This window comes from Castor canadensis, chromosome 14 (assembly GCF_047511655.1).
Source record: "Castor canadensis chromosome 14, mCasCan1.hap1v2, whole genome shotgun sequence".
Taxonomy (NCBI): domain Eukaryota; kingdom Metazoa; phylum Chordata; class Mammalia; order Rodentia; family Castoridae; genus Castor; species Castor canadensis.
Window position 1 is genome coordinate 40,886,216 of NC_133399.1, and position 26,522 is coordinate 40,912,737.

A 26,522-nucleotide genomic window follows, 5' to 3' on the forward strand; every position below is an offset into this window, starting at 1 on the left:
AGCTTTTAAGAACCTTTGAGACTGCTGGGCCTGCACAGTGTTTCAAGAGGGCTTAAGTGAGACTTGGGGGTTAGGGGTGCAGCTGCCTATTATGTTTGAGGCCTTTGCTGGGACTGATCCTTAGTATCACAAAAACAAATGGGAACAGGAGCTCGCAGTAGAACAGTGCAGCAGGGGAAGGTCATCGCTGAGGGCTAGTGTTGCCATCACACTATCAGTGTCACGATCAGTGCTGATTTGCCAAGTGCCGGCCACTGTGTGGGATTGGGGGTGCACTAGTCCTCTGAATGGCAAATTTTTGGGGTGAGAGGCAGGGCTTGCAAAGAAATCCTTTCAATTATGTGTCCTGTGAAGCAGGGCCACTGAGTGAGAGCATGCTTTTACAGAGCAGCCGTGGGTAGGTGGGTGGGATTGGGATTAGGGGAAGCAATGCGTAGTGTGTGTGACCCATGCTTAGTCCACAGAAGGAGCTCAGAGAGTGTGAGCATTTTGTTGTCTCCAGATAGGCCCAGGGACGGGCATGGTGTAGAGGGGGCTGTAGCACTGCATTATTACACAGCACAGTGCTAGGTAAAGCCAGAGGAAAATTCGTGCTATCGCTTGAGTTCTTCGGGGCCTGGGAATACCATGAGTGCACGAGCTCTTTGTTTGTTGATTGTTTGCTTTATGTGGATAATAGAGTCCTTGCAACAGCTTGCAGAATCAAAATACTGTTATTTGCCCCATGTTCTAGAAAGAGAACTCAGAGTGATTAAGTAAACCTGCCTAAGCCCACACAGCTAAGAACTCTCCGAATCCTCTGCCTCCACAGTCCTTGTTCTGTGGAGAGCCAAGGAGCAAGTGATTAGGCAGGACAGATGCTCGGTGGGATGACAGTGTCCTCAGTTCTCCTAACTGGGTTCCTGGCTCACCTGAAGGTGCTGTGAGAGTGAGTCTGCATTGTGATCTTTTGTTCTGAGGTGGGGCTACCCAGGCTGGTCTTGAACTTGTGAATTCAGGTTGTCCTCTTGTCTCCTAAGTAGCTAGGATGTGCTCATCTCTGCCTGGCTGGGTGCTGACTTCCTTAGTCATCTTTTCTTTTTCCCCTTCTTTAGGCAATTGAAGATGAAGGTGGGAACCCTGATGAAATTGAAATTACTTCTGAGGGAAACAAGAAAGCGTCAAAGCGATCCAGCAAAGGTATTGAGGATTTGATAATTGTGTGTGCAGGCCTCCTTTGTGTTTGGGCCCTGTGGCGGCCACCTGTGAATTGAGCCTTCTGGGAAGTTCTTCTTTCTCTCAAGGTCTCTCCCCTGTGTTCTGTCATCATGGGGCTGGGATTTCTGGCCAGGGGTGGCAGGGATGCCTGTATCTTTATCTGTTGGCCCTGTAGAGTGGTCGACGTCTTGTGCTTTTCCAGACCTGTCAGCTTGAAATAGATAATGTTAGGACCTCCTGACTCTGCTATTGCTCAGACCAGCAGAAAATTATTTCCTCTTACGTAGCATGTGACCAACACAGAATTGTCATATTTTTTTCAAAAACTGCTGCCAGAAGAAAAGCCACATGGCATATGACATGATTGATCTGAGCCATCTGACCCAGCCCCCGCCCTACCCCCCACTTCTTGCTGCTCATCCTCTTGGCTCTCTGTGCCCTAGCTCCTGGGCTCTGCCCACCTCTCTTTCCTATCTGTCTGTATTCAGGCATGCACAATTCAGAGAAAGGCAGCTTCTGAGACCGTGAGTAGCAAGTTGCTCTCCTCAGGTTCTTTGCATTCTCAGGGCCTAGCTCCTAGAACCTTGATGTGATGCTTCTGTCCTCCTGTTTTGTGTGGGGACTGGGTTCTTGAGGGTGGGACTGTGTCTTGTCTTTCCTCTCTGCTCAATAACTTGTATGAATTAACTTGAGGCGGGTGTTGGGACCATTCCAAAAGTTCTTTTGATAATTGAAGGCCTTGTTGCTCAGACCCCAAAAGTGCAAAAAATACTGCTGTTCCCTGGCCATAGCAGGGATGGGGTCAAAGTGGTGACCCAGTGTCAGCCATGCTGTTTGGGGTAGGCACTGGCAGAACAGCCCCAGTGACCACTGTTTCTCCTTTGCCAGAGTAAATGTCTGTGTTAAGGGAAAAAGTACTGGAAACTCAACAGAAAGACAACTTGCTGGGGAAGGATAGTGCTGGGCATCTCCTTTTTTTGCTTTCTATCCCCTTTTCTTTTGGTAAAAACAAACACCTGCACTGAAGTTTTGTCAGGTATGTATGTGCATTGAGGTAGAAAAGAGAGGCTCCTGCCCTGTCAGGAGGCAACTCTCTAGTAGAAGTTGTAACATGCTCTCCAGACTGCATCTAGTCATTTAAAAGTCAGTATATGCTGGGCGCTGGTGACTCACACCTGTAATCCCAGTCACTCAGGAGGCAGAGGTCAGGAGGGTGGTGGTTTGAAGCCAGCCCAGGCAAATAGATTGTGAGACCCTATCTCGAAAATGCCCAACACAAAAGAGGGCTGGCAGGGTGGCTCAGGTGGTAGAGCGCCTGCCTAGCAAGCGTGAGGCCCTAAATTCAAACGTCAGTGCCACCAAAAAACAAAGTCAGTATATAAATATGCACACACCCTCTTATGCATGTAGTTTTTTTTTCCTTAAAAGAAAAGTTAGGGTTTGGACATGATGAATCACATGTTTAATCCCGACTACTTTGGAGGCAGTGATTGGGAGGATTGTGGTTTGAGGCCACCCCAGGCAAAAAGTTGGCTAGAGGGCTGGTGGTTGTCTATAAAGTGGGAGAGTGCTTGTCAGTCAAGTGTAACACCCTGAGTTCAAACCCCAGTGCTGTCAAAAGAAAAAAAGCTGGTCCTGCTATACAAAATCTTCTGTAATTTGCTGTTTACCAGTCAGCGTGGTGGCAATGTTTTTACATGGTGCTACAAATAAAATAAGTAGGCCTACCTCCTTGAGCAGCCAGACAGCAGCTCCTCGGTATGAAAATAGTGACACTTGTCAGGCTCCTCATTACTAGTGTCTTTTGAGGGTTTTTTTCCCCTGTTATCATTTGCTGTGAACCAGAATTTTTTCTTAAAGTTAATATGTTTGTTCTTTGGGTTTTGTTTTTGTTTTCTAGCCTGGGTTTCACTATGCCATTCATGCTGGTCATAAACTTCTGGGATCACGTGAACCTCCTGTCTCAACTTCCTGAGTAGTTGGGATGACAGATTAATGGACCTGGAAAAGAAATATAAAGAATTTATTTTTGGTGGGACTGGGGTTTGAACTCTCTCAGGACTTGGTGCTTGAAAAGCAGGTGCTCAACTACTTGAGCTACACCTCTTACCTGGAATATATGTGTATCTGTCTGTATATATACTCTTTTTTTTTTTTAAGTTAGTAATAGAATTTAGGGATCAGACGATACAACATTCTATTTTAAAATAGCTACCAACAAATACCTCTCCAATAGGCTGTACTGGTTAACATCTTTACCAACAGTGTGGTGGTGTGTCTAGCTCTTTAAACTCTCACTTAATGCTGAGTGCTGTTTTCAGAGTTGCCTGTTAGAAGAAAAGTGTTTCAGTTGTGCTCATCTCTATTTCTCTTCTGGGAGGCTCTCGTTAGAATTTCTTCACAAGTTAGACAGTTTCTGGCAGTTGGCTGCTCATATTTTCTGAACTGCCTTTTCCTGCCCTTTGCCTATTTTCCTACTGGATTGTGTGCCCCTTGAGTTACAAGGACTGTCTCCATAGAAAATATTGGGTCTGTTTTTACCCCAACTGTCAATTGACTTGCTCTGTGTGTTTCAGTCTTGAAAGTCTTAATCTTTGGTATGGGCAGTGCTGCCAACCTATTTCACTTGGCTGCTGGATTGTATGATGTACTTTCAAAGGCTTTTCCTCTCCCCTTCAGCCCCCTACTTCTCTCTCTCCTTCACAGCTTGTTGATAAGCAGCAAGGCATGAGCCCCTTTGCCTGCATGCTACAGTGTTTCCTGAAAGCAAGGACGTTGTTTAACCATAATCTTCAAAACCAAATTAACATTGAGGCTGCCGAATGCTTGCTTCAGCATTTGTGAGGACCTGTGTTCCATCCCAGCACCAATAAATGAATCAGTGAATGAAAAGAAAGAAAGAGAAGGGGGGAGGGAAGGAAAATTAACATTGGTTGCGGTACTGTTGCCTGATCTTAGACCTTATTTACATTCAGGCAGTTGTTCCAGTATTGCTGTGTATAGCTCAGAAGAGAAAAAAAAAAACCTAGCGTCATGCATTGCATTCTGTTGATGTGTTTCTATTTTCTTTTAATCTGCCACTTCCTTAGACTTTGTTTTTGTGACAGCGTCTTTTTGTTGTTTTTAACAGTACTGGGGTTGAAGCTCATGGCCTCATATGCTGTACCACTTGAGCCATTTTTGAGGACTACAGATCAGTTGTTTTGTAGCCTGTTTTCAGTTTGAGTTTTATTGCTTTGTTTTTTTTCCCCTCATGATTGCAATCAAGCTAGACGGTTTTGTCAAAAATACCACCAAGTAGGTGTGGCGTACAACCCAGTGGCAGTGTGCTTTCCTAGCATGTGCAAGGCCCTGGGTTCCATCCCTAGCACTGCAGAAAACAAATTAATAAAAGCAGCAGCCAGGAGCTGGTGGCTCAGCCTGTAACCCTAGCTACTTAGGAGGCAAAGATCAGGAGGATCGAGCTTTAAAGCCAGCCTGGGAAAATAGTTTTTGAGACCTCCCATCTTGAAAAACCCATCACAAAAAAGGGCTGGTGGAGTGGCTCAAGTGGTAGAATGTCTGCCTAGCAAGCGTGAGGCCCTGAGTTCAAACCCCAGTACTGCCAAAAAAAAAAATCGGTTATTAATGTAGACTAGGTATTGAAGTAATACCTAGTTTCCTTATAATTGAAACAACACTTAGTAGACTTATGAAGTTGGCTTTCCCATTGGGAAAGGGGTTTTCTAGAGTCACGGCTTCAGCTTCCCCCAGACCATTCAGGAGGCTGAGCAGTGCACTGTACCTTGGGCAGTGTCACCAAAACAGAGCCCCATGCCCACGCTTCGCTTTTGAGACATTGTCTTCCAGAGCCATGTTTTACATACGTCATACCCTGACTATTATTCACATTAGAAGCTCTCACTTTAGTTTAAGCAAGCCTGAACATTTTCCTTCTTGCCATCTCAATTAGTGATTTCCATTTTTGCTTCAGTTTTATTACTTCTCATATCCTTACTTAGAGTTTTGCATTTGTTACTCTGAAAGTGCACACCTGCCATGAACCACCAGCTCCAGACAGATTTTGAATGTTAGAAAATGAATGATGGACTAGTGAAGAAACTTGGGAAGTTGGGCAAGGGGAATGGGGCAGATGACTTTTCCAAACACTTTTAAGCTGCCTAAAAAAGTGTCTCTAGCTTTTTAATGTCTTAAAATTTTTTTAACCTTAAGTCACTAACTTCTTTAAACAGAGTCTTGAAGTGAAGTCATTCCTTCCAGTGCCTCTTTGCTTCCTTTTCTTGTGGCTAATTTTGGTTCTTTGTATTTAGAAGAAACAGTGTCGTGGCACATCAGTACAACTAGAGCAAGCAACAGATGAGTAGAAGAGAGCAGAGTCCATAGACCCAGACATGCAGGAATATGACATCAAGGCAAAGCACGGTTGCAAATCACTTTACATCAGCACAACACTAGCAGTCGATGCTAAGATGAAAGCCCCAAAAGAACTCAGTGTAGGGAGTGTTGTGTAGACTTAGTGCGGAGGAGTGCGTGTAAGCATAAAGGGGAAACCCATAGCTTCAGTTGCTGGAGAGTGGGATTTACTGAACACCCATGAAGAAAGCTAAAAGCCTAGTGAAGACATGTCGGAGGGGCTGTGCCTTATACCATGTGACAGGAATGGACCAGAAGCTTTAACATGGGGAAAGGACATACACGAGAAATTCTTGGGAGTCCAGATGTAAGAAAATCCAACCTAAGTAGTCATGAGACCCACTTGGGTAAGGACCGGCATTCCTTTCTTGCCTCAAAAACATTGGGGAGGATTGCACTTTAGTTCAGTGCTGCTGAGCCATGGGCATCAGAGCAGCCTTCCTCTGGGGCATCTCACAGGAAATATGTCCTAAGATGACATCTAGCTGTGTGCATAAAAAGAATGAGCAGGGCTGTTAGTAGCTAAGCATTCGTTCTCTAGTTTCCAGCTGTGGTTATGGATAAGGCAGCACTGGGCCAATGCCGTGGTGTTAGGAATATTGAATGATGTTCAGTGTTTGATGGACGTGAAGCATGCACAGAGCAGTGGTGGTTATGTCCACTGGGGAAGGACAGCGACTCCAGGCGCTGGCTCCTTCGTTTCTTTTGCTGCTCTGTGTTCTGCTTTATAGCAGCATTTCTGCAGGGAACCCTGTGTATGACTGAAACCATGCATTTGTGTCAGGTGCTTTTCTCTCTGCCAACATCGTCACCCTCCTGAGAGCCCTTCTGGGGACTGTGGGGATGCTACTGGGGTAGGCTGCGCACCGAGAGATCTCTGACTTGGGAAGTGACACAGGCAGTTGAGGGGTCCATATCTGTGGTACTCAGGGCCTGTACAGTTTTCCTGGCTGCTTCCAGGAAGCGCAGAGCACTGATGTCCTACCTCAATGATTGTCTTGTCAGGGCGGAAAGCAGAGGAAGAGGGCGTGGAAGATAACGGGCTGGAGGAGAACTCGGGGGATGGCCAGGTAGGTGCAACCTAGTTAGCAGATGAGCAAGGGGGTGAGCCAGTAGCGGCACCTGATGCTTTCCGTTCATATTGTCGCAGGAGGATGTGGAGACCAGCTTGGAGAACTTGCAGGACATTGATATGATGGACATCAGTGTTCTGGATGAAGCTGAGATTGACAATGGCAGCGTGGCGGACTGCGTGGAGGAGGAGGATGCGGACAACCTCCCGGAGTCCCTGTCTGACAGCAGAGAGCTCGAGGGGGAGATGAAAGAGCTTCCGGAGCAGCTTCAAGAACATGGTGTAGGTAACTTGGCAGGGTCTCTGGAGCCACCCTGAGTGTGTCATCCTCCAGTGTCCTGGGAGGTGACAAGCTTTACCGTGCACGTGGTACATCTAGGAGAAGCTGAAAACGCACTGTACTTGGCTGAAACTGACATCTTATAAGTGCACACAGATCAGATCTGCTGTCCATTTGCATGGTACAGCATGGGACATTGGGGACAGCTGTACATACCCTTCCTTGCGTGACATGTTGGTCTGTGGTGTGAGGGCTCGGGTGCCTTGAAAATTCTGAAAGGGAGAGGTGGGAAGCTAACCATTACTTGCTAGGAAACCTTAGATGCCCTGCATAGTCAGCCTCTGATACTAACCTTCACATTGTTTTCACAGCCTTCACTGTCTTTATGCTAGAAATGTACCAAGCTATAATAAGGTTGTTATAATGACTCTTACTGAACTCTACCTGCCAGGTATTAAGTGTTAGATATCCTATAATCCTTCTAACAGTATGAGGTACCGAGACTTGTGCCCATTTCAGAGGTGAGGAAATTGAGGAGTAAAGAGGTAAGAAGTGTCTCCAGGAAACACGCAGCTCATGACAGAGCTAGGCTAAAAGCATGGTTCAGTGGTAAAGTGCCTGCCTAGCAAGCACGTGGCCCTGAGTTCAAACCCCAGTACTGCGCCCCCCCCCCCCCGCCAAAAAAAAAAAAAGATGAGGCCAGTGGAGTCCCTGTGCCTGATTCATTCTACCTTGTCTCAGTGCCATTGACTTTATCAAAGCATATCATTATGTGAGGATTGGCCTTCACACGACACAGCCAAGGCAGTGGGAATGCCAAGCTGAGAGGCATCTGTGGTTATTTTGTGGGGCTCAGCCTCAGGGACCCCAGCTCTGTAGTGAAAACTTGTTCTGTGCTTGTCCATGGTCTTGGTCTCCACAGTGTTCGTGGAGTCCTCTTTGAACTGACTCAGAGTGGCTTTGGAGATAGCAAATTGTCTTTGGGGGATTTGATTTGAGAACTGGCTGAGAGCTATTCTGATACAAATGGGGGTGAAATTGTTTTGTCTTTTGGTGCAGCTCATTCACCAGCTTCCTTCACATGAGTAGCAGGAGCACTTGTGCAGTGGCCCCAGCATACGCCATGTCTCCTGGCTACATATCCTTAAGGCTGCATTCTGCTCTCCTGATAACAAGATAATAGAGTCTGTCACAAGAAATTTGAAACGTCCCTAAATGTCTTCCAATAATGGTTAAATAATTAAGACTTCATAGAAGCAGTGTAGTTAAAAGAGTTGAGAGCATTTTCTCTAAAGGTCGGTCACTTGCTGTATAACTTTGGGCAAGTTCCTTATCCTCTCTGGGCTTCCATTGCAAAAGAAATAGCATTGAGGAGGTTTAAATGATTGGGTGCTAAGTCCAGAAGCCACCAAAGTGGCCGTCTGCCTGTTTTTCTAAATACAATGTGATTGGAACACAGCATGTCTGTTTATTGTGTTGATGGCTTGCTTCTTTGCACTATAGTGGCAGAGATCAGGAGTTGTGACAGACCTTCAGCCTGACACAGTATTTCCTAGGTGGTCCTAATAGGAAGCATTTGTTGATCCCTGCCCTAAAACAGTGCCTAGCATAGAGCAAGTCTCAGGAGCCCTTATGAGATGTACTGCCTTGTGCAGCTGTTCTGTTGCCCAGCCACCACAGCTACACTAAAATTGTCCCTAGGAGGGAGGGTTTGGAATACCATGCCATCTCACCCACAGGTAGCATGGGGGTGGTCTGTGGTATGCACGGCCTACACTTGGGCTGACCCTTGCCTTGTGAGGAGATGGTTTTCAATGTGTATGCTCCTGGTCCAGCCCAGGCTTTTATCCTGAGTGGTAAAGACGAGGAAGATACCTGCTCGCTGTGAAGTTCTCAGAAACATCTACCCCAAAAACAGACCTGCCTTCAGGGCACCTAACAGCCAAAATTATTTTGAGTCAGAAAGCATCTGAATCTCCTTTCCTTATTGGAGAATCCCTCACCATAGCAGGCACAGCCTGTGCAGGTGGAGTGTAGATGAGCTGCTTGGGCTTTTCCAGCCCTGTGCTCCTGTCCCCACAGGCAGGCCAAGAAGCCCTAGGAGGCAGGGCTGGCCAGGGTGCCCTGGGGCAGCTGTCCTGGCATCAGTAGCATCTGTGTGGCCAAAGGCCCCACACAGCATTCTGGTTGTAGATACTGCTTCTGGCAGAACATCCTGGTGCCCTGGTCCCCTGGAGAGTCTGTGTCTTGCCTGCGCTCTGTCTCTCTTGTGCTCCTCTCACACGGCGATCTTGGTGCTGTGCCAGCAGCCTTTTGTATGCACAGTATGCACCGTTTTGACCATTTCCTCCTCAGTGGTCTTCAGGGCTGCACAGCTATTGATGTGATACGTTGTACTCTGCCTTTGTTTCGCAGGTAGATGACAAGGAAACCATTAACAATGTAGACTCTCCATCATCTGACCTCACTATATTGCAGGTAAATTGTGTGTCTCAGATTTAGATCAGATTTAGAGCAGTTTCTGGAAACCACTGCACATATTGCCTGGTAATCCCAGCTAGCATTCATTTTGAGGTTTGTTTACTTGTCAGCACTGGGTGGGGGGGGTGGAGTCTGCTTTCCCCCAAGTAGAGTGTGCTTGGAGCCAGGGACGTCCCCCTTGGTTCCACTTCACACGCATGTCGGCACTGTTCTGTTGCAGCCTTATGAGTCCTTATCCGAAGTGCTTGAGGTCTGAAGTGTTTCAAGAGGCTCGGGGTTTTTTTATTCTTGTGTTTTGCTTCTTTTGGATTTTGAAATGTTGACATAGGTAGTGAGATATCTTGGGGATGGGAGTCTCAACACAAACTCCACGATACATATGCACATCTTCTGCAGCTGAAGGTCATTTTCTGCATGGTTTTCAGTGCACCTGCCTTTTAACTGCAGCCTACCCTGGGACGTCAGCTGTGGGATTTGCTTGCTGTGCCTCAACAGTACACACAAAGTTTTGGGTTTGGAGCACTTCTGGTTAGGGATGCTCACCCTGTAATATCATTCATTACTGGGGAAGAGAATCTGGATGGCGGTAGGCCTTTCTGTGGAAACTGCCCAGCTTGCTTTCTTTTCATAACTTCTTTTGGCTGTTTGACCATTTTGTGGAGATGTGAAACTTTACAATAAATCAGAGAGAACTCACATTTTGGTCAGCCTACCAAGGTGCAAGGTGCAAGGTACTTAGGTGACTGGCTGCCTGGCTTTCACTAGGATGATTTGTGAGGAAGTCAACGTGTGGTCAGCTATTGCCTGTTCTTCCTGTCACCTGTGCTGTTGGGTAGAAATCATTTTTCTGACTCCATCTCTGCTTCTGCCAAACCCAGCAAGGGAGCTGGTGGGATTGGAGGCAAGGCTCCAACCTCTAGGAGGGGCAGACCTTTTGGAGTTCATGTCGCTCCAGCTGTGGAGAAACAAAGCCACTCCTGACTCCAAAAGCAGAGGAGGAGCCAGATCTTGTCTGTGGTATCTTTCTAGACGAGGACTCCATGTAAAAATAGTGTGCCTTTCCTCCCAGGACAAAATAGGACAAGTTTGCTTCTCTCTAGAGCTGTTAAGGAGGGGGAGCAGAGGTGTGCAGCGGGAGTGGGCAGGGCCTGCTGACAAAGTTAAAGTTAAGGAGGGCACTGTTTTGCTGAGACAGATGGTTTGCTCCAGTCCTAGTCTCTGCCTTCCTCCACTATACAGATTAAAAGTAAGTGAGCTGGGCACTTGTGGCTCACACCTGTAATCCTAGCTTCTTGGGGAGGCTGAGATTGGGAGGATCGAGGTTCAAGGCCCATCTGGGCAAGTAGTTTGTGAACCTCCATATCCGTAATAACCAGCAAAATGGACTGGAGGTGTGGCTCAAGCAGTAGAGTCCCTGCTTTGCCAGTGGCAAAGCCTGGAGTTCAAACTCCTAGTCCCACCAAAAAAAAAAAGTAGGTGAAAACATGAGGACAATGGTGTCCAAAGTAGCACAGTGGGCTGCAGGAGGCACCTTCAGGGTGTTAGGTGCCTTTGGCCAGCAGGGCAGAAACATGAGTCAAAAGTGAGACCTGGCCCTGTCTTGCCCCTTTGCAGTGCACAAGGCACTCTTGTGCCTCTTAGGAAGAGGCCTGGCCTGGGGTGGGATGTGCAGATTCACAATCCATCTGCTGCCCGCCTGCTGTGTATCCTTTCTAGTTACTCAGTCACTCTGATCACTGTGTTGGGATGGATGGTGCCAAAGGCACCAACCACCAAAACTAGTCATCCCTGTGCCCCTGAGGCACTGGCAGTCATGCTCAGAGTTGACTGCCGCTCCACAGTACTGCACCACCTGTGCCTAGCAGATGTGGGCCCTTGGTGGACAGTAGGCCAAATGAGAGAGGGAGCCATTAGGGAAGCTCTCGAGGAGATACCCTGAGCTCAGTGTGCAAAGCAGTACAGAGCAACTGCAGGATGAAGGCCTGAGGCCCCGGAGCTCACTCAAGCCCAGGGCAGGCACACGAGTAGGGTGCTGAATGCAGACACTACTGGAGGCAAGGCACAGATACAGCCTGACTAGACAGGACTTTCTGGGAAAAGCTGAGATGGTATCCAGTGCCAGCCTGCTGGGTCCATTGATAAGAGGATTGAGGAGAGGAATAAGCACTGGAGGGGCTCAAGTGCCCCAGGGACAGGGCTGGCAGGAAAATAGGAACAGGAGTGAAGTCACTTGGACCCATTATCCTTCAGTCTTGAATTTGCAGAAATTTGGCTTGAGATTGGCAAATGCTGCAAGGACCCATAAGGGTGTGTTGGCCATTCTGTCCGACACGGTAGGGAAAACGCAGTTGTCTTTGAATTTGAGAGTTCAGTCCAAAGAGACAGATGGGTATGGGAGTCCTTAGTCCCCTGGATGGTGGGGCATTCAGGCCAGGAACCATAAAGGGGGACCATCCTCTTAGCAGCGGCCTGGCTTTGAGCAGGCAAGCCCTCTGTCTGCTCAATGTGTTGTGAGTTGCCTAGTCTGTTGTCACCCTACCATAGTCCTAGTGTCTGTTTTACTAAAGTGCAGGTGTTGTCCACCTGGCACTGTCTGATTTGCGTTTTCTGTTGCAGGAATTGGAAGAGCCATCTCTGGAGCCAGGTACTGTTCAATGCAAACCTTAGCAGCGGGGGTTTGGAACATTCTAGTTTCCCACCATCTCTAGTTGGAATTCTTTAGTTTTAACAAGTTACCATACTGTGGTGTCCATTGTTCTAAAGGTTTGCAGTCCAGAACATACCAGGATCATAGAGATTGGAAACCCAGCCGTATCACCAGATCTGTGACAGTGGCTAGTTTATCGTTGTGCAAAATGTGTTGGCAAGGTGCAGCCCTCTCTGCCTTCTTACACAGAAATGGCATTGAAAGTGGAAAAGCTTGCGGGCCCTTGAGCTTGTGCCTCTGCCCCACGAAACAGATCTTGTGATATCGGCAGTATCTTGATGATGTGATGTGTGACTCAGGCAGTGCAGGCAGTGGTAGGGAGATCCGTGTAACCCACTGGGACGTGACTGGATTTCGGAAGAGAAAAGAGCTCCTTCGTGAGAATTCAAACAAACACCGTCCCCTTCTGGACTGCAAATCTCTTGGCGCCGACAGAAGACATTCTGGTTTTCATGTTGGACCGCTGCTCTGTTAAACGCAATTCAAAGAAATTTGGAAATGGAGCTGTTCAGTGAATGGTGACACATTCAGTTAAGCACCTTGGACTTCGGAAGCTAAATTTGGAAGAGCCATACATACATACACAGCAACAGAATGAAGACTGTCAAGAATCAGACAGAAGGTTTTGGGGGTTAAATCTCTGGGATCCTTTTCTCTCCCCATAGCGTAGAGGCTTCCGTAGTAGCCGGTGGCATGAGCGCAGGTAGTGTACAGTGTCACTGTGTGTACCTCGGGTTTTCCAATCTCTGTGTAGCTAGCAGTTCTCTCGGTGTTAGTGTGGCAGCCGTGCCCGTTCCGCATTTGTGATTGCTTTATTTCCCTGGTAATTAAACCTTGTGCCATTCTATTCCTGTTAAATCCGTAGAAAATGAGAAAATACTCGACATTTTGGGGGAAACTTGTAAATCTGAGCCAGTAAAAGAAGAAGGTTCCGAGCTGGAGCAGCCATTTGCACAGGATACAAGTAGCGTGGGGCCAGACAGAAAGCTGGCGGAGGAAGAGGACCTTTTTGGCAGCGCCCATCCGGAAGAGGAGGAGGAGGAGGAAGAGCAGGAGGAGGAGGAGGAGGAGGAGGGAGATTTAGCTGTGGCCAGCGAGTCACCGCGCGCTCAGTGGAGCGAGGCAGACACCCTGTTAGCGGTAGTGAAAAGGGAGCCCGTGGAGCAGACAGGCGAAGGCGCGAGGACGGACCGCGAGCCTGTAGGGCTAGAGAAGCCAGTTGAGCAGAGTAGCGCGGCCCCCGAGCTGGCGGAGGCCTGTAGCCAGGAGCTGGCGGAAGCGCCCACGGAAGCCCCGAGCCCCGAGCCCAGAGATAGCAAAGAAGACGTGAAGAAGTTTGAGTTTGAAGCTTGTAATGAAGTCCCTCCGGCTCCTAAAGAGTCCTCAACCAGTGAGGGCGCTGATCAGAAAATGAGGTTTGTTGTTTCTCAGTTTTAGACCAGACGCTATCTCCTTTTTCCATTGGTCATTAATGACACACCTAGCTGTTTTATCTGCAATTGGCCAGCCAGACTGCTGAAATTCTAGCTTACTTCCCAACGATGTTTTATTTCTCTTTGTTTATTTTTACACTGATTACATAATCTTTTTTCTTTTCTCAACCTATCATGGTTGTTTTCTTTAATTCTTCCTAATTATCTTTAGCCCAGCAGAATTAATTAACTCCTGTGGGTCTGAAATCTTATGGTTAGGTCAGATTTCCAAAACAAGTTTGTCCGGGGTGTCATTTTTGAAAGCTAAATTGCGGGTAGGTATGCAACCTCAGCACGCGCTTCAGACTTTGAGTTTGTTTCCTCCATGCTGCTTCACCCTGAGTGACGCTGTCTTTTGTCTCTAGTTCTGTCGAAGATGACTCGGACACAAAAAGACTTTCCCGAGAGGAGAAGGGTAGGTCACCATGGCACACCCATTCCCTGGAGCACTATGGGCCTCGATGGAGGCCGTTTTTGCTTCTTGTGCATGCGTTCTAAGTCCCCCAGCCCTGTCTGAGCCTCTCAGGAGGTCTTCTCACTTCTCTCCTGGTGGCTCTGCAGGTACTGGAATGTGGGAAAATCTTCTTAAGAGTGAATGACTGCCCTCATATAGACGCAGGCTTTTCAGGGGTTCGAGGTCATTAATGCTTTGACCTGCCATTTAAAGCCCATGCGTTGGGAAGGGATTGCACTGAATCCAAATTTTCTCTTCATCAGTGTAAAAGTACTGGGGGAGGGGTGCACACACAGCACATGCTGTGACAGGAAGAGAACGGAAAGGAGTGTCTTAGGCGGACATTGGCTGCTTCATGTCAGAAGCCATCTTGAGCTGCAGGGTGTGGCTGAGCACTTGGCTACTGTGTGCCAGGCCCTGGGTTCCACCCTAGCCCCACCAGAAAAAAAGCCATCCTTCTCTGTGGCATAGTCATTCCTCAGTAACTTTCTCAGGAAGGCTCTGGGATTCTGTCTTCCTGTGTGGTCAGTGTTTGTGGCATTGTATTTGGCCTGGTACACGGCTGCCTGGTTTGTGTGGGGACAGTGGGGCGGGTCCCAACCACAGCAGGCTTTTGCATGTGGGGACGACGGGTGGTTTCTAATGACTTTCTGGAAGACTCAGGATCTCTGGGTATCATTTTTGACCAGAACTTTCTTTTGCATAGGTCGTAGCAGTTGTGGTAGAAATTTCTGGGTTAGTGGACTTTCTTCTACTACCAGAGCTACAGATTTGAAGAATCTTTTCAGCAAATATGGGAAGGTAAGAGCCCAGGGTTTCTGGAGCAGGAGGCACACTTTTATTTATTTATTTATTTTGGGACAGAACTGTGGTTTGAACTCAGGGCCTCACATTCGGTAGGCAAGTGTTATATCACTTAAGCCATGCCCCCAGCCCTTTTTTTTTCTTTAGTTTTTTTCCAGGTAGGGTGTTATGTTTTGCCTAGGGCTGGCTGGACCTCATTTCTCCTACCTGCACTCACGTAGCTGGGATGGCTGTCGTACACCCCCATACTCGGCTTAAAGAATTAGATGAGGTCTTCCTAACATTTTGTCTGGGCTGGCCTCAAACCACAGTCCTCCTGAGTAGTTGATATTACAGGTACAGCCACTGCTCCTGGCCACGGGAGGCACTGTTAAGCGAGTGTCATGCAGCTGTCTGTGTCAGTCACTCTCCCTTTCTGGGAGCACTCAGGCTTCTTGAAACTCCCCAAGACCAAAGGCTGAGTGGGAGGTGCTAGTTAGCAAGCATGAATGACACCTGTGACATGGGTGTGTCACCCGCTGCTCTCAGACTCACGTCCACACTGACAGCTCTCAAAAGTTGCTGCCCACACTTATGATTCAGGCAGTTCTGGGCCCTTCTCTGTAGCACCCTTGCCCCGTAGGTAGGTGGCTACTGACACAGGCCTGTCTTGGCTTTCCTCACCTCCCAGTAGACTTGGGCAGGCAGGGATCCTGGTGCCTGCCGTACCAACTTGTAGTTGAGTCCCTTGTCTGTATTAAGAGCTTAGCGTAGCATGACAGCAAAACCAGCCACATTCATCCTGGTGATTGAAGTCCAGAGCCAACAAGAACGTGATTTCCATAATAGCTGTGGAGACTCCCAGCAGTTCCCAGGGCATTGTGCCCTCTCCTGAACCTGCTGTGTCTTGGGGACATTGTCAGTTAAGAAGAAGACAAATCAAACATATCCAGGAAAAAAAAAAAAAGAAGAAGACAAATCAACTAAAACTTAGTTTTGGGGCCAAGATTCCACATGGCACTGTGAATATGAATGCTGGCTGTGGCCACTGGCCCCATAGGGCTTTCTGGAGCTTAGATGCCTCTGCTAGAAAAGGGAAGCCTCCCCTGAGTTTTTGGAGGTGTTGAGAAGACATGTTTGCAGTGTCCTCATCAGATCATTGAAACAGCACTGCTGGTGGTCACATGGAGTCCCAAAGTGCTGTTCACCAGCTTGCCTCTGTCCATCTTTCTGAGACATGTTCTTGCTCTGTTGCCTGAGTAGCTCCCATGCATGACTTTACTTAGAGCGCTTCCTCCTTTGGTGTAAAACATGGTGACAGAGCGCAGGAAGAAGCTTGTCCTCTGTCTGCTTCCTCTTCCCCGTCCGTGGCTGCCACTTCAGTTGGACACCTGGTGACCTGGTTTCCCTGTGCATTGGCAGCGGTGGCCTTGGGAACTGTATATGCAGCCTCTGCATGCAAACTGTGTGGCTTTCCTTTAGGTGGTGGGTGCCAAGGTGGTGACGAATGCCCGGAGTCCTGGGGCTCGCTGTTACGGCTTCGTCACTATGTCCACCGCGGAAGAGGCCACCAAATGCATCAATCACTTGCACAAGACGGAGCTCCACGGGAAGATGATCTCTGTGGAGAAGGTGAGTGGCCGCCATAACCCATGCTACAGCCAGTGCTGGAAAGTGGGGTGCCACTTGCACTGGATTCTCTTCCTCAGGCCAAAAATGAACCTGCTGGCAAGAAGACCTCTGACAAGAGAGACGGGGAGGGGAAGAAGGAAAAGTCAAGCACTGGTGACAGGTAGTCCTCCCTGACCAAAATGGAGGGCAGGGATGCAGCCTTGGACCCCTTGCCCACATCCATCTTTAATTGCCTTCTTCCCCTCACACTGAGCTTGCCAGAGGCTCCATGCAGTACTCCCCTGTGTGCTCAGACACCTGCTTTAACACTGGCTGTCACTTACAGGTCTACAAACCTGAAGAGGGATGAGAAAGCTGACAGAAAAGATGAAGCCAAAAAGGGGGAAGAAGGAAGTGCAGAGAAGAGTAAAGACCCAGATGAGCAGAAACCTGGCCCCTCTGAACGGTCGCGAGCCACAAAATCAGGTAGCCAGTGGGGCCATACAGAGTTCTCTGGCCTGTGTGCTCTGTTAATGTGCTGTGGCTTTGCCATCTGGCAAAACAAACCAGATTGCTTTTGCACAGTGTTTAGAGCGTTTTCTTAACTGTACATTGCTTTGCACCTTACCCTTCTCATTTGTCCCTGTAGGAAGCCGAGGCACCGAGCGCACCGTGGTGATGGACAAATCTAAAGGTGTGCCTGTCATTAGCGTGAAGACATCAGGATCCAAAGAGAGAGTGAGTGCCATCTTCTAAACCGAACCAGGGCACACAGCTTGTACAGTTCTGCTTTTGCATATGTGTTAGGGGATTCTTGGGCTTTAGTGGAAAAAGTTTCCTACCTTCCAAAAAAAAGAAGTCTTGCACTTAAAAAAGGAGAGGAGGAACCAGGTACTGTGACTCAACGCCTGTAATTGGAGCTACCTGTGAGGCTGAGATTGGGAGCATTCAAAACCAGCTCAGACTAAACCTCCTCAAGACCCCGTGTCAACCACTGGGGACAGTGGCGCAAGTCTGTCATCCTAGCATAAAATAGGCTGCCCTGGACAAAAAGTGAGACCCTACCTCAAAAATAACCAATGTGAAAAGAGCTGGTAGACTGGCTCAAGTAGTAGAGTGCCTGCCTAGCAAGTGTGAGGCCCTAAGTTTAAACCCCAGTTCTGACAAATTAAAAAAAAAAACAACACAACAATGGAGGGCTGGGGTGCAGCTCCACAGTAAGCGCTTACCCAGCATGCATGAGACTCTGGGTTCTATCCCCAGCACCACAAAAGTTTAAATTCTTTCTTTCTACTTAATTTTGCTCTGATATGAGTTGTTGCTTTGCTTTTTTATTTTATTTCTTAAAGCTAACTTTAAAAATGAAACATGGGGATCTGGCTCAGTAGTAGAGTACTTAACCCAGCATGCCCTAGGCTCTGGATTCCATCACCAACAGAGCCAAAAAAGAAAAAGGAAAGCTATGGGAGGGGCTGGTTCTCCAAGTTCTAGCAGCTTGTGGGCATTCCTAGGCTTCGCACTCAGAAGCTGCCTCTGCAGCCACCTCCAGGCTCCATCCCATCCCCCACCCCCTGCCTCCTACAGCCTGTGACACACAAGTCAGGCCACGGTTTCTGTCCTTGGTGCTCTTTTGCTAGGATATGGGCAGCAGCTGGTGTTTACAATGTCTTAGGTTGGAAGAGCCCAACAGCTTTGATAGGTACAGGTTGGGGTCTCCAAGATCAGCTCACGTGTATCAATTCCCTAGGGGGACCCCTGGATTTAATATGGACTCATACTGCTGAAATTGACTAAGCAGCAGGGCGAGGGTGCCTGGCCAACTCATGAACAGAGATGGAGGGAACCTGTGCAGGTGACCTTGTCATTCCCTACACAGGGCTTACATGAAACAGTGAAATGTGTCAACATTCAGGACACAGTTCTGCCCAAGGAGGCCCACTGGGGCCCAGGTTTTTATTGGGGTGGTCAAGTGGGCCACCTGGCATGAACCAACAGTCCCCACTCCCTGAAGGACAGCAGGTGCTAGGTATAAACCATTGCTTGCACAGTGAGTTGCCCATACCAGTTGATAGTTAGGCACACTGAAAGCCAAGTTCCCAGCTGCCAGCCAAGAGAGTGGCCCTGGCGCATGAAGTCAGCCTGGGGCCCTAAAGAGCAGTGCTTGGGCTGTGAAGTGGTGGGGCTCAGGTGCAAGTTAGCCTCAGCTACAGAAGCTCTCTATCCTTGGTTGCTGTGCACAGATTCCATATGTTGTAGCCTTCTACCCTTACGTCACAAAAGTAGGATTGGAGAAGAGGTTTTTATACATACAAGAAGTAGCCGCGTTTCAGAACTCGAGATACGTAAAGGAAAAGGACAAAACTCAGAATTTACTTATTTATTTATTTATTTATTTTACAGTTTTGTTTTTTTTTTTAATTTCTTTTATTCATATGTGCATACAATGTTTGGGTCATTTCTCCCCCCCTTTTAGAATGTACTTTGAATGCAAAAGACAAAGTACAAAATACTTATTTTGGTGTTAAGAAAACCTTTTGGGGAAATGGTAATTTCTTTTTTCTGGCAGCACTGGGGAAATAGTCCCCACTATTCAAGCCCACTATGCAGGTGCTCTACCACTTGAACCACTTCACCAGCCCTGGGGAAATAGTCATTTCCATTTTGAATCTGTTGATATCTTTGAAAGATCATGTTTTAGCATTAAGTATTGGTGAAAGTCTGTGGCTTTCACAGACTCTGGTTTTCTCTAAAGAAACATGGGGTTTCTTTAGCGAGCACTTCATTCTCTAATGATTTCACTGGAACGAGTCATCAGCCAGATGTGGTGGCACCCACCAGTGATCCAGCACTTGGGAGGCTGAGGCAGGAGGATCTCAAGTTCCAGGCCAGTCTGGACTACATGTGAGACCCTGACTTACAAAGAAAAAACAGTCCTGTAGATGCTCCACATTCAGTGCTTGGAAGCAGACAGGCCTGATCCTGCCTGCCCCTTGTCATGTCTATTTAACTTTTTGTGCTCTGTGGTGGCCTAGGTCTCTAAAAGCCAGGACCGCAAGTCAGCCAGCCGAGAGAAGCGGTCTGTCGTGTCCTTTGATAAGGTCAAAGAGCCTCGCAAGTCCAGAGACTCTGAGTCCCGGAGGTGAGTGGGGATGTAGGGGAGGTGGCTGGCTCCAGTGTGGCCCCAGGCTGGGGCTGTGCTGTGCCTCGGATCTCAGGTGGACTACGCCCTCCTGTGTGTCCCATTCTTCCCACCCCCCCCCTTCCTACTAGCTCTCTTCTGTGACTTCTGTCCTTCAGCTTCTTCCAGAGACTTTTCTGCAGATGGGGCCATCTCTTCCCAAAGACCATGGGGGGCATCACAGAGCAGGAGCGGAAGGGCTTCCTGGTGTGGTGGTACTGGTAAAGCATCAGCACACTGGGAACAGGCCCCCAGAGAGCCCTAAGAGGGCCTTGTCCTTGAGAGATCTGAGGGAAGGGATGGTGGGGCCTTTGATAAGCTGTAGAAAATGGTAGTGGTCATCTTGGCTTACTGCCAAGAAGCATTTTTTTTTTGGCAGCAGTTTATGAACTCATGGCCACATACTCATTAGGCAGGTGTTTTACTCTTGAGCCACTCCTCCAGCCCTAGAAGCAGTTTTTAACTGTAGTGAAAAAAAAAATAAGGACTGTTAGTTTCTTTAGGGAAAAAATATTGGCTAGCAGAGTGCAAGTGTGAGGGGAAGGGGGGGCTCTGGAGCAGGGGAGGTTCTGGAATGCCCATATAGGACTTTTATCCTAAAAGGGAAGAATAATGGCCAACAAAGGAAGCGGAATCCACCCAGGAACTTCTCACATGGAAGAAGGATGGGCTCCTCCAAACAGGGCTCTAGGCCATTTGGCCACGTGAGTGGAGCCTCCTCCACATCACTGACGAAGAAACCTGGACTGATAGCTAGACACGGAGATACAGCCCGCAAACTAGCCATCCATTGTGATCCTAGATGAGTTTATGAACTTGAGGCTTGCAAGGCCTTTAAGAGTCATACAAAGGAGTTAACTCAGTTAAAATTACAGTCTGTACTGTGCAAAAAAGGTAGGAACAGTCAAAAGATGGGAGAAAAGTAATGAGAGATGAACTGAGTAAGTCAGTAAGAAAAGGGCCCAATAGAAAAATGGACTACAGCTGTGAAGGTTGGCAGGGCCGTGAAACGACAAGTTGTGCAGCCCGTAGGGAGCCATGAAGTGGGCATTTGCCCCTTGCCTGCAACAGGTTAGGGTGTGAATAGATTGCTGTTTCCACTGGGGAAACTGTGAGTGGGCCACCTGGAGGGACAGGTCCCAGTAACACAGAGTTCACTTCTCCATGGGGGCTCATTTGGGGTTTCTGGGATCTAGTCTCCCTTCCAAGTTCTGTGTAAGAGACTGCAGCCTGGTCAGACCCTGGCTCCTTTCTGAAAGCACCAGAGATAGGCAGAGGGGTTCAGGGGGCTCGACCAAGACCACGGACATTTAAAACAGATGCAGAATGAGGCAGGGTGATACTTTCCTGCTGGTGTAGATGGGACAACCATCCTGGGGTGTGGCTCAGTGGTGACTAACTGTGACTGAAACTGTGGGTTCATCCCCAGCGCCAGAAGAAAAAGACAGCGGGTACTTCTCTTGTTGTAGGCACAGGACTAAAGGGAGGTGCACTAACACATTAGCTATGTCACTGTCACAGCATGTAACTGGGATACCCCCACAGGGGCAGGGCATTCTGGGTTGGTTTGGGCCTAGCCTGGTACCTCACAACAAACATAGTTATAAGACACTGGTTGTAGTGTGCCAGCCCCATTTCACAATGACTGCCTGAGGCTGGTGGTTTGTGGGAGGCAGAGGTCTTCGTCTCCACCGGCACACTATAGAAAGTACATTCTACTGCTTGGTTCCAACTGCTGCTGGGTGTGGCGCTCCAGAAAGTCTGAAGAGCCCACTTCACAGTGCTGCTGGTCTTCTCACCCACTCCTCTGCTCCTTGTCACCTGGCTGGGCAAGATGGGGCTACCCAAGAGCCTGCTCCTGGCCTGTTCCCCAGCAGCCGTGGGCCCCTTGCCCTTCCTCCCTGTCCCAACAAGTAGTGCTGTAGCATCGGGGAGTGGGGGCGGGGGGGGTCCACCTAGGAGTCTGTGCTCTCCTGGGTAGGAGCCATTGCTCTGTCCCCAACCTTCAGTGTGCCCTGGAGCCTGGTCAGGGTGCCATGCACTCCAGCACTGCTGTCCTGCCACAGGGAGCGCGAGCGCAGTGAGCGGGAGCAGCGCCTGCAGGCGCAGTGGGAACGTGAGGAACGGGAGCGACTGGAGATAGCCCGCGAGCGGCTGGCCTTTCACCGGCACCGCCTGGAGCGGGAGCGCATGGAGCGGGAGCGGCTGGAGCGGGAGCGCATGCATGTGGAACAGGAGCGCCGGCGTGAACAGGAGCGCATCCACCGTGAGCGTGAGGAGCTACGGCGCCAGCAGGAGCTGCGCTATGAGCAGGAGCGCCGGCCTGCGGTGCGGCGGCCCTATGACGTGGACGGCCGGTGAGGTTTGCTGTTCACACCCCAGGATCCTTTAAGAGGAAGCCTGGGCCATGTTCGTGCCACTTTGTGTCCCAGCTTTGGCAGTGATGCCAAAGTGGGGTTGGTTGAAGTGGTTCCAGTTGAGTCCTTGGGTTCAAGTCCCAATGCAGGCTCTGAGCAGGAGCTCAGAGCAGCTGTGACCTGACAGGAAGCACTTCTTGGGTCTGCACTGGGCTTCTCTTTCCACCATGGGAGAGGAAGGGAGACCTCTAACATACAGGGCAACTTTACCAAGGGCCTCTCAGCTGTGTTAGAATTTGGGGCACTTTGCACAGACTGCCAGTGCTGGAGCTTACTTTCCTATCATGGTGTGAAGTGACACCTTCCCATGTATCTGCCAGGGCCATGCTTGCACAATAAGAAGTCAGTGTCAGTCTGGCGCTGGTGGCTCTCTTCTTTAATCCTAGTTACTTGGGAGGCTGAGATCAGGAGGATCATGATCTGAGGCCAGCCCACACAAATAGTTCTTGAGAAACTCCCCTCTCCAATCTCCAAAATAACCACAGCAAAATGGACTGGAGGTGTGCCTCAAGTGGTTTGTAAGCACAAAGCTCTTGAGTTCAAACCCAAGTCCCACCATACAGAAAAGTCAGTTTCAGAGTAGAAGGGGAAGATACCCTCACAGGCTCTAGAGGGTGGAGGCTTCTGCTGTGCTAATGGAGGTGGACTTGGGGAGTTCCTGGAAGCCCCTGCAGTGCACCCAAGTGGCTGTTCACACACCTGGTCACTCCCTGGTGGAAAGACCAGCACCCTCTGCGTCAGGAAGGCAGGGCATGTGGGACAGAACAGAGCAGTTCACTCTAGGGTCAGACCTGGCCTCTGCTCACAGGTAGAACGTGCCCTGGTGAGGTCACCTCTCACTCTGGGACATGACGGGGGCAGGAACAGTGTGGACTGTGGTTGGCAGCACAAGGGGGAACAATGCCTGCATCTCTGCTTTGAATCCATTTACAGGCGGGATGATGCCTATTGGCCAGAAGCCAAGAGGGCTGCTCTGGATGAGCGCTACCACTCTGACTTCAGCCGCCAGGACCGCTTCCATGACTTTGATCACAGAGACCGAGGCCGCTACCCAAACCACTCTGTGGACAGGTCAGTCAGCCCTGCTGCCCCACTTGTTGGGTACACATGCTCTCTGCTTCCTTCTTGTGTTCCTGGCCCTGGGAGCCCACTCAGGGCCACCTGCGTGCAGCCTGGGAAATATTGCTCTCCCTGTGGAGTTTTAGGCCTCTCTGTCTTTGTGGTCTGATCGGAATTACCTTTTGCAGGAGAGAAGGTTCACGCTCAATGATGGGAGAAAGAGAAGGACAGGTAAGCAGAAGCTGCAGCTCTAGCAGAGTCAGCTCCCTTTCCTGTGTGCCCTCCCCCTTCTGTTTGCATGCAAAGAAAAGGCGATCCAGTGTCTAATGTCTGAGGGACGCAAACAGAATGTAGGCAGTTTGTGCTTGCTCCTGATCCTATCAGAAAGTGTTGCAAGAGCTGGGCACCCACCTATAATCCCAGCTACTCAGGAGGCAGAGATCAGGAGGATGGAGATTCGAGGCCAGCCTGGGCAAATAGTTCACAAGACCCTATTTCAACAAAAATATCACAAAAAAAAGTATTGCCGGGTTCTCTGCCCTTCAGGGGCCTGGTGAGGCTAGGCACACTGCATCTACTCTTGGAACCTCCCCGCTGGGGCAGAGGCATGGAGAGCAGGGCACACGTGGCCAGCGTGTGCCATCTCAGCTTGAGAACTAGAAGTCTCTGGTCCCCATGTGCCCCCAGTGCAGGATTAGCAATTTAGAAAACAAGGCTCTTAAGCTGAGGCACAGTGGTGTGCAGCTGTCGTCCAGCTATGGGAGATGCTGAGATCAGAGTTTCCAGGCTAGTGTGGGCAAAAAATTTCTCATCTCGGCAGAAAAAGCTGGGTGTGTTGACGCATGCCTGTCATCCCAGCAACTGCAGGGGGGAACCCGGCTGTGTCTCCCAGCTTCCTTTTTCTTGGTTCCTGGGTGTGATTTGCCTGCAGCCATGCAAGACCTGGTCCTGTGGCTCGTCTTTGGTGTCTTAAGTGTCTAGGCTCAGCATCGGGACTGGGGTTTTATCCTGGCCACCACTTTGTGCCCAGCCTGTTTACCCAGCTGTGGTGGGTGAGGAGTCGTTCCTGCCCCATCAGGTGGGGGACTCCATGGGGGTGGAGCCACATCTGTTTATGGCAGACCCAGTTCCTTGCACCTGCCAGTGGCCTCTTTCTGTATAAACTTTATGTCCTGTTCTCCTGAAGCTGAAAAACAGTTAATTCCGCTGTTGAATGCTGACATGTAACTTCAAGAAAAGAAGTCACAGGAAGAGAAAATGAGCACAGAGCTCCCGGGTCTTGTTGGACCCTTGTCTGGGTTATATTTGAAAATTGTAGGGAGAGGTGGAAACAGCTGAGCAGTTGGAGAGCAAGGGCTGGCTAGGTCTACCTTCCTGCCTTGTCAGTGCAGTTGTGTGCCTTGCAGCTTGGGCATGGACTGCTCCTACATGCTTTGAGCAGCAGGTCTGGAGGAGCGTGGGAGCTCCCCCCAGCCCTTGGACCCCCAGCAGCAGCTGTGCTGACCTGCGGCCATAGCAGTGGCCAGCATCCTGTGCTTTGTCCACCTGTACTGGTGGCCATTCTTCTTGGGTAGAGGGCAGGGACAGTACAGGTGTGGTGCTGCACCGTGTGCACGCTTCAGTGAGGGCCTGTGGGGCGCTGCTGAGTGGGTAGGGCACTGTTGGATGGTCACCAGATTTAGCAAACAAACTAGATGGGTAGGGGAAGAGCATCACTTCTTTGGCTGTGGTTGAAAGAAATTTGTAAAATAAAGATTTACCATGGCTGGCAATGGGAGTAAGGTTTATGAACTTGACCTTTCAAAAAAGATGTGAAATGAGAGGACACAATTTGCCCTTGGCCACTTAGGACCAATGCTGTGAGCATTGTCTTCAGTGAATGTCTGAATCCTCTGCCCTATTCTCCCCAGGTCACATACCCCAGCCACTGACCTGCAGGTTCCAAGCCCACAGTGTGTGTGGACTCACATGGTCTGTGGACACCTTAGGCTGCCAGCTTTTCTGTCTGGGTTATTGTCAATTGCCATTATTAACCTGTTGCCTGGAAGGCCTTGGAATCGACACTGAAGCTCTGTGTCCACTCTTGTCCAGCATTACCCTGAACGCCATGGTGGACCAGAGCGCCATGGCCGGGATTCCCGCGATGGCTGGGGCTATGGCTCTGACAAGAGGATGAGTGAAGGCCGGGGGCTGCCACCTCCCCCCAGGTTTGTGTCCCATGCCCCGCAGTGCCTGCCCCAGCCTCAGATCACAGGGATGCCAGACTCTAGGAGTGAGCAGGGCCACCCGGCCCACCATGAGAGCCCCCTGCCCTGAGGGCTGGTGAGGCAGGGTGCAGAGCCTACCCCCACCCTCCACCATGCTTGCTCCAGCAGAAGCTGGGGGTGGGGCAGTGCACATCAGAGATGTCTTCTTCCAAGGGGCAGACGTGACTGGGGGGAACATGGCCGAAGACTGGAGGACGACCGGGCATGGCAAGGTGCTGCTGACGGGGGCATGATAGACCGGGACCACAAGCGGTGGCAAGGTAAGGTCGCCCTTGTTGATAGGGGCCACACTATCTTGGTTGAGAAGTAACTGAAAAGGAGACTACCCACAGACACAGTGAGGACGGGGCTGAGGCAGCCACTGGGGTCTGCTAGTTTTTAATGGAGCAGGTGCCTCAAGAAAGGGAGTGGAGGCCAGGCTGCAGGCCTGCGCATGCTAGGCCTAAAGAACCAAAGGGAAGGGAGCTGACTAGGACCCGTGGAGAGCTGCGTGAGTGAAAGTGAGCCTTGTCTTCCCACGCAGGCGGTGAGAGGAGCATGTCTGGTCACTCGGGGCCCGGGCACATGATGAACCGGGGAGGCATGTCAGGGTAAGGAAGGCGCTGCCTCTGCACAGCCTCTGCATGCTGGCTTCTGGGGCAGGGTGGACTTTGTGGCCTCCCATGAACAGAATGCTCCACACTGGAGTGACGGGAAAGTGGGGAAGGGGACCTGCCTGGGGAGATTGGCTGACCCCATGACTACGCGGAGCTTGAGACAGCCAGAGGACTGAGGCTCCAGGAGCAAAGGCACTTAAACTTATTCCCAGGCGCGGCAGCTTTGCACCTGGCGGTGCCTCCCGGGGCCATGTGATCCCACGTGGAGGGATGCAGGGCGGCTTCGGGGGACAGAGCCGGGGAAGCAGACCCAGTGATGCCCGCTTCACCCGCCGCTACTGAGCCCTTCTCCCCCCACCCCACCCCCCCCCTGTGTCCCAGTCCTGTGACCTGAGTATGTTCAATTAGTTCTCTTCAACCACCGTGTACAAAGAATTTTTTTTATCTGCTGCCATATTGTAGCTCAATACAATGTGAAATTGTTTTTGTTCTGTTTTATTTTGTAATAAAGGTGTTTCTGTTCACATACCCTTTA

At 49.7% G+C, this 26,522-nt stretch overlaps 1 protein-coding gene across 3 annotated transcripts in view; it reads left to right on the forward strand.

Annotated features, from left to right (window-relative positions):
* Safb (scaffold attachment factor B) overlaps window positions 1-26,522 on the forward strand; it is a 28,948-nt gene extending 2,426 nt beyond the window's left edge. Inside the window, exons 2-21 of one of the 3 annotated variants that reach the window (XM_020166514.2) lie at window positions 1,095-1,179; window positions 6,616-6,680; window positions 6,761-6,964; window positions 9,378-9,440; window positions 12,060-12,087; window positions 13,016-13,565; window positions 13,988-14,037; window positions 14,783-14,877; window positions 16,342-16,491; window positions 16,569-16,651; window positions 16,817-16,956; window positions 17,120-17,208; window positions 19,503-19,609; window positions 21,715-22,005; window positions 22,999-23,136; window positions 23,313-23,355; window positions 25,216-25,331; window positions 25,545-25,651; window positions 25,915-25,981; window positions 26,200-26,522. In XM_020166514.2, the coding sequence (XP_020022103.1) occupies window positions 1,095-1,179; window positions 6,616-6,680; window positions 6,761-6,964; window positions 9,378-9,440; window positions 12,060-12,087; window positions 13,016-13,565; window positions 13,988-14,037; window positions 14,783-14,877; window positions 16,342-16,491; window positions 16,569-16,651; window positions 16,817-16,956; window positions 17,120-17,208; window positions 19,503-19,609; window positions 21,715-22,005; window positions 22,999-23,136; window positions 23,313-23,355; window positions 25,216-25,331; window positions 25,545-25,651; window positions 25,915-25,981; window positions 26,200-26,329 (2,601 nt within the window). In that variant the 3' untranslated portion in view covers window positions 26,330-26,522. The remainder of the gene's footprint in view (window positions 1-1,094; window positions 1,180-6,615; window positions 6,681-6,760; window positions 6,965-9,377; window positions 9,441-12,059; window positions 12,088-13,015; window positions 13,566-13,987; window positions 14,038-14,782; window positions 14,878-16,341; window positions 16,492-16,568; window positions 16,652-16,816; window positions 16,957-17,119; window positions 17,209-19,502; window positions 19,610-21,714; window positions 22,006-22,998; window positions 23,137-23,312; window positions 23,356-25,215; window positions 25,332-25,544; window positions 25,652-25,914; window positions 25,982-26,199) is intronic. The other 2 variants (XM_020166515.2, XM_074054392.1) reach the window with 2 other exon arrangements.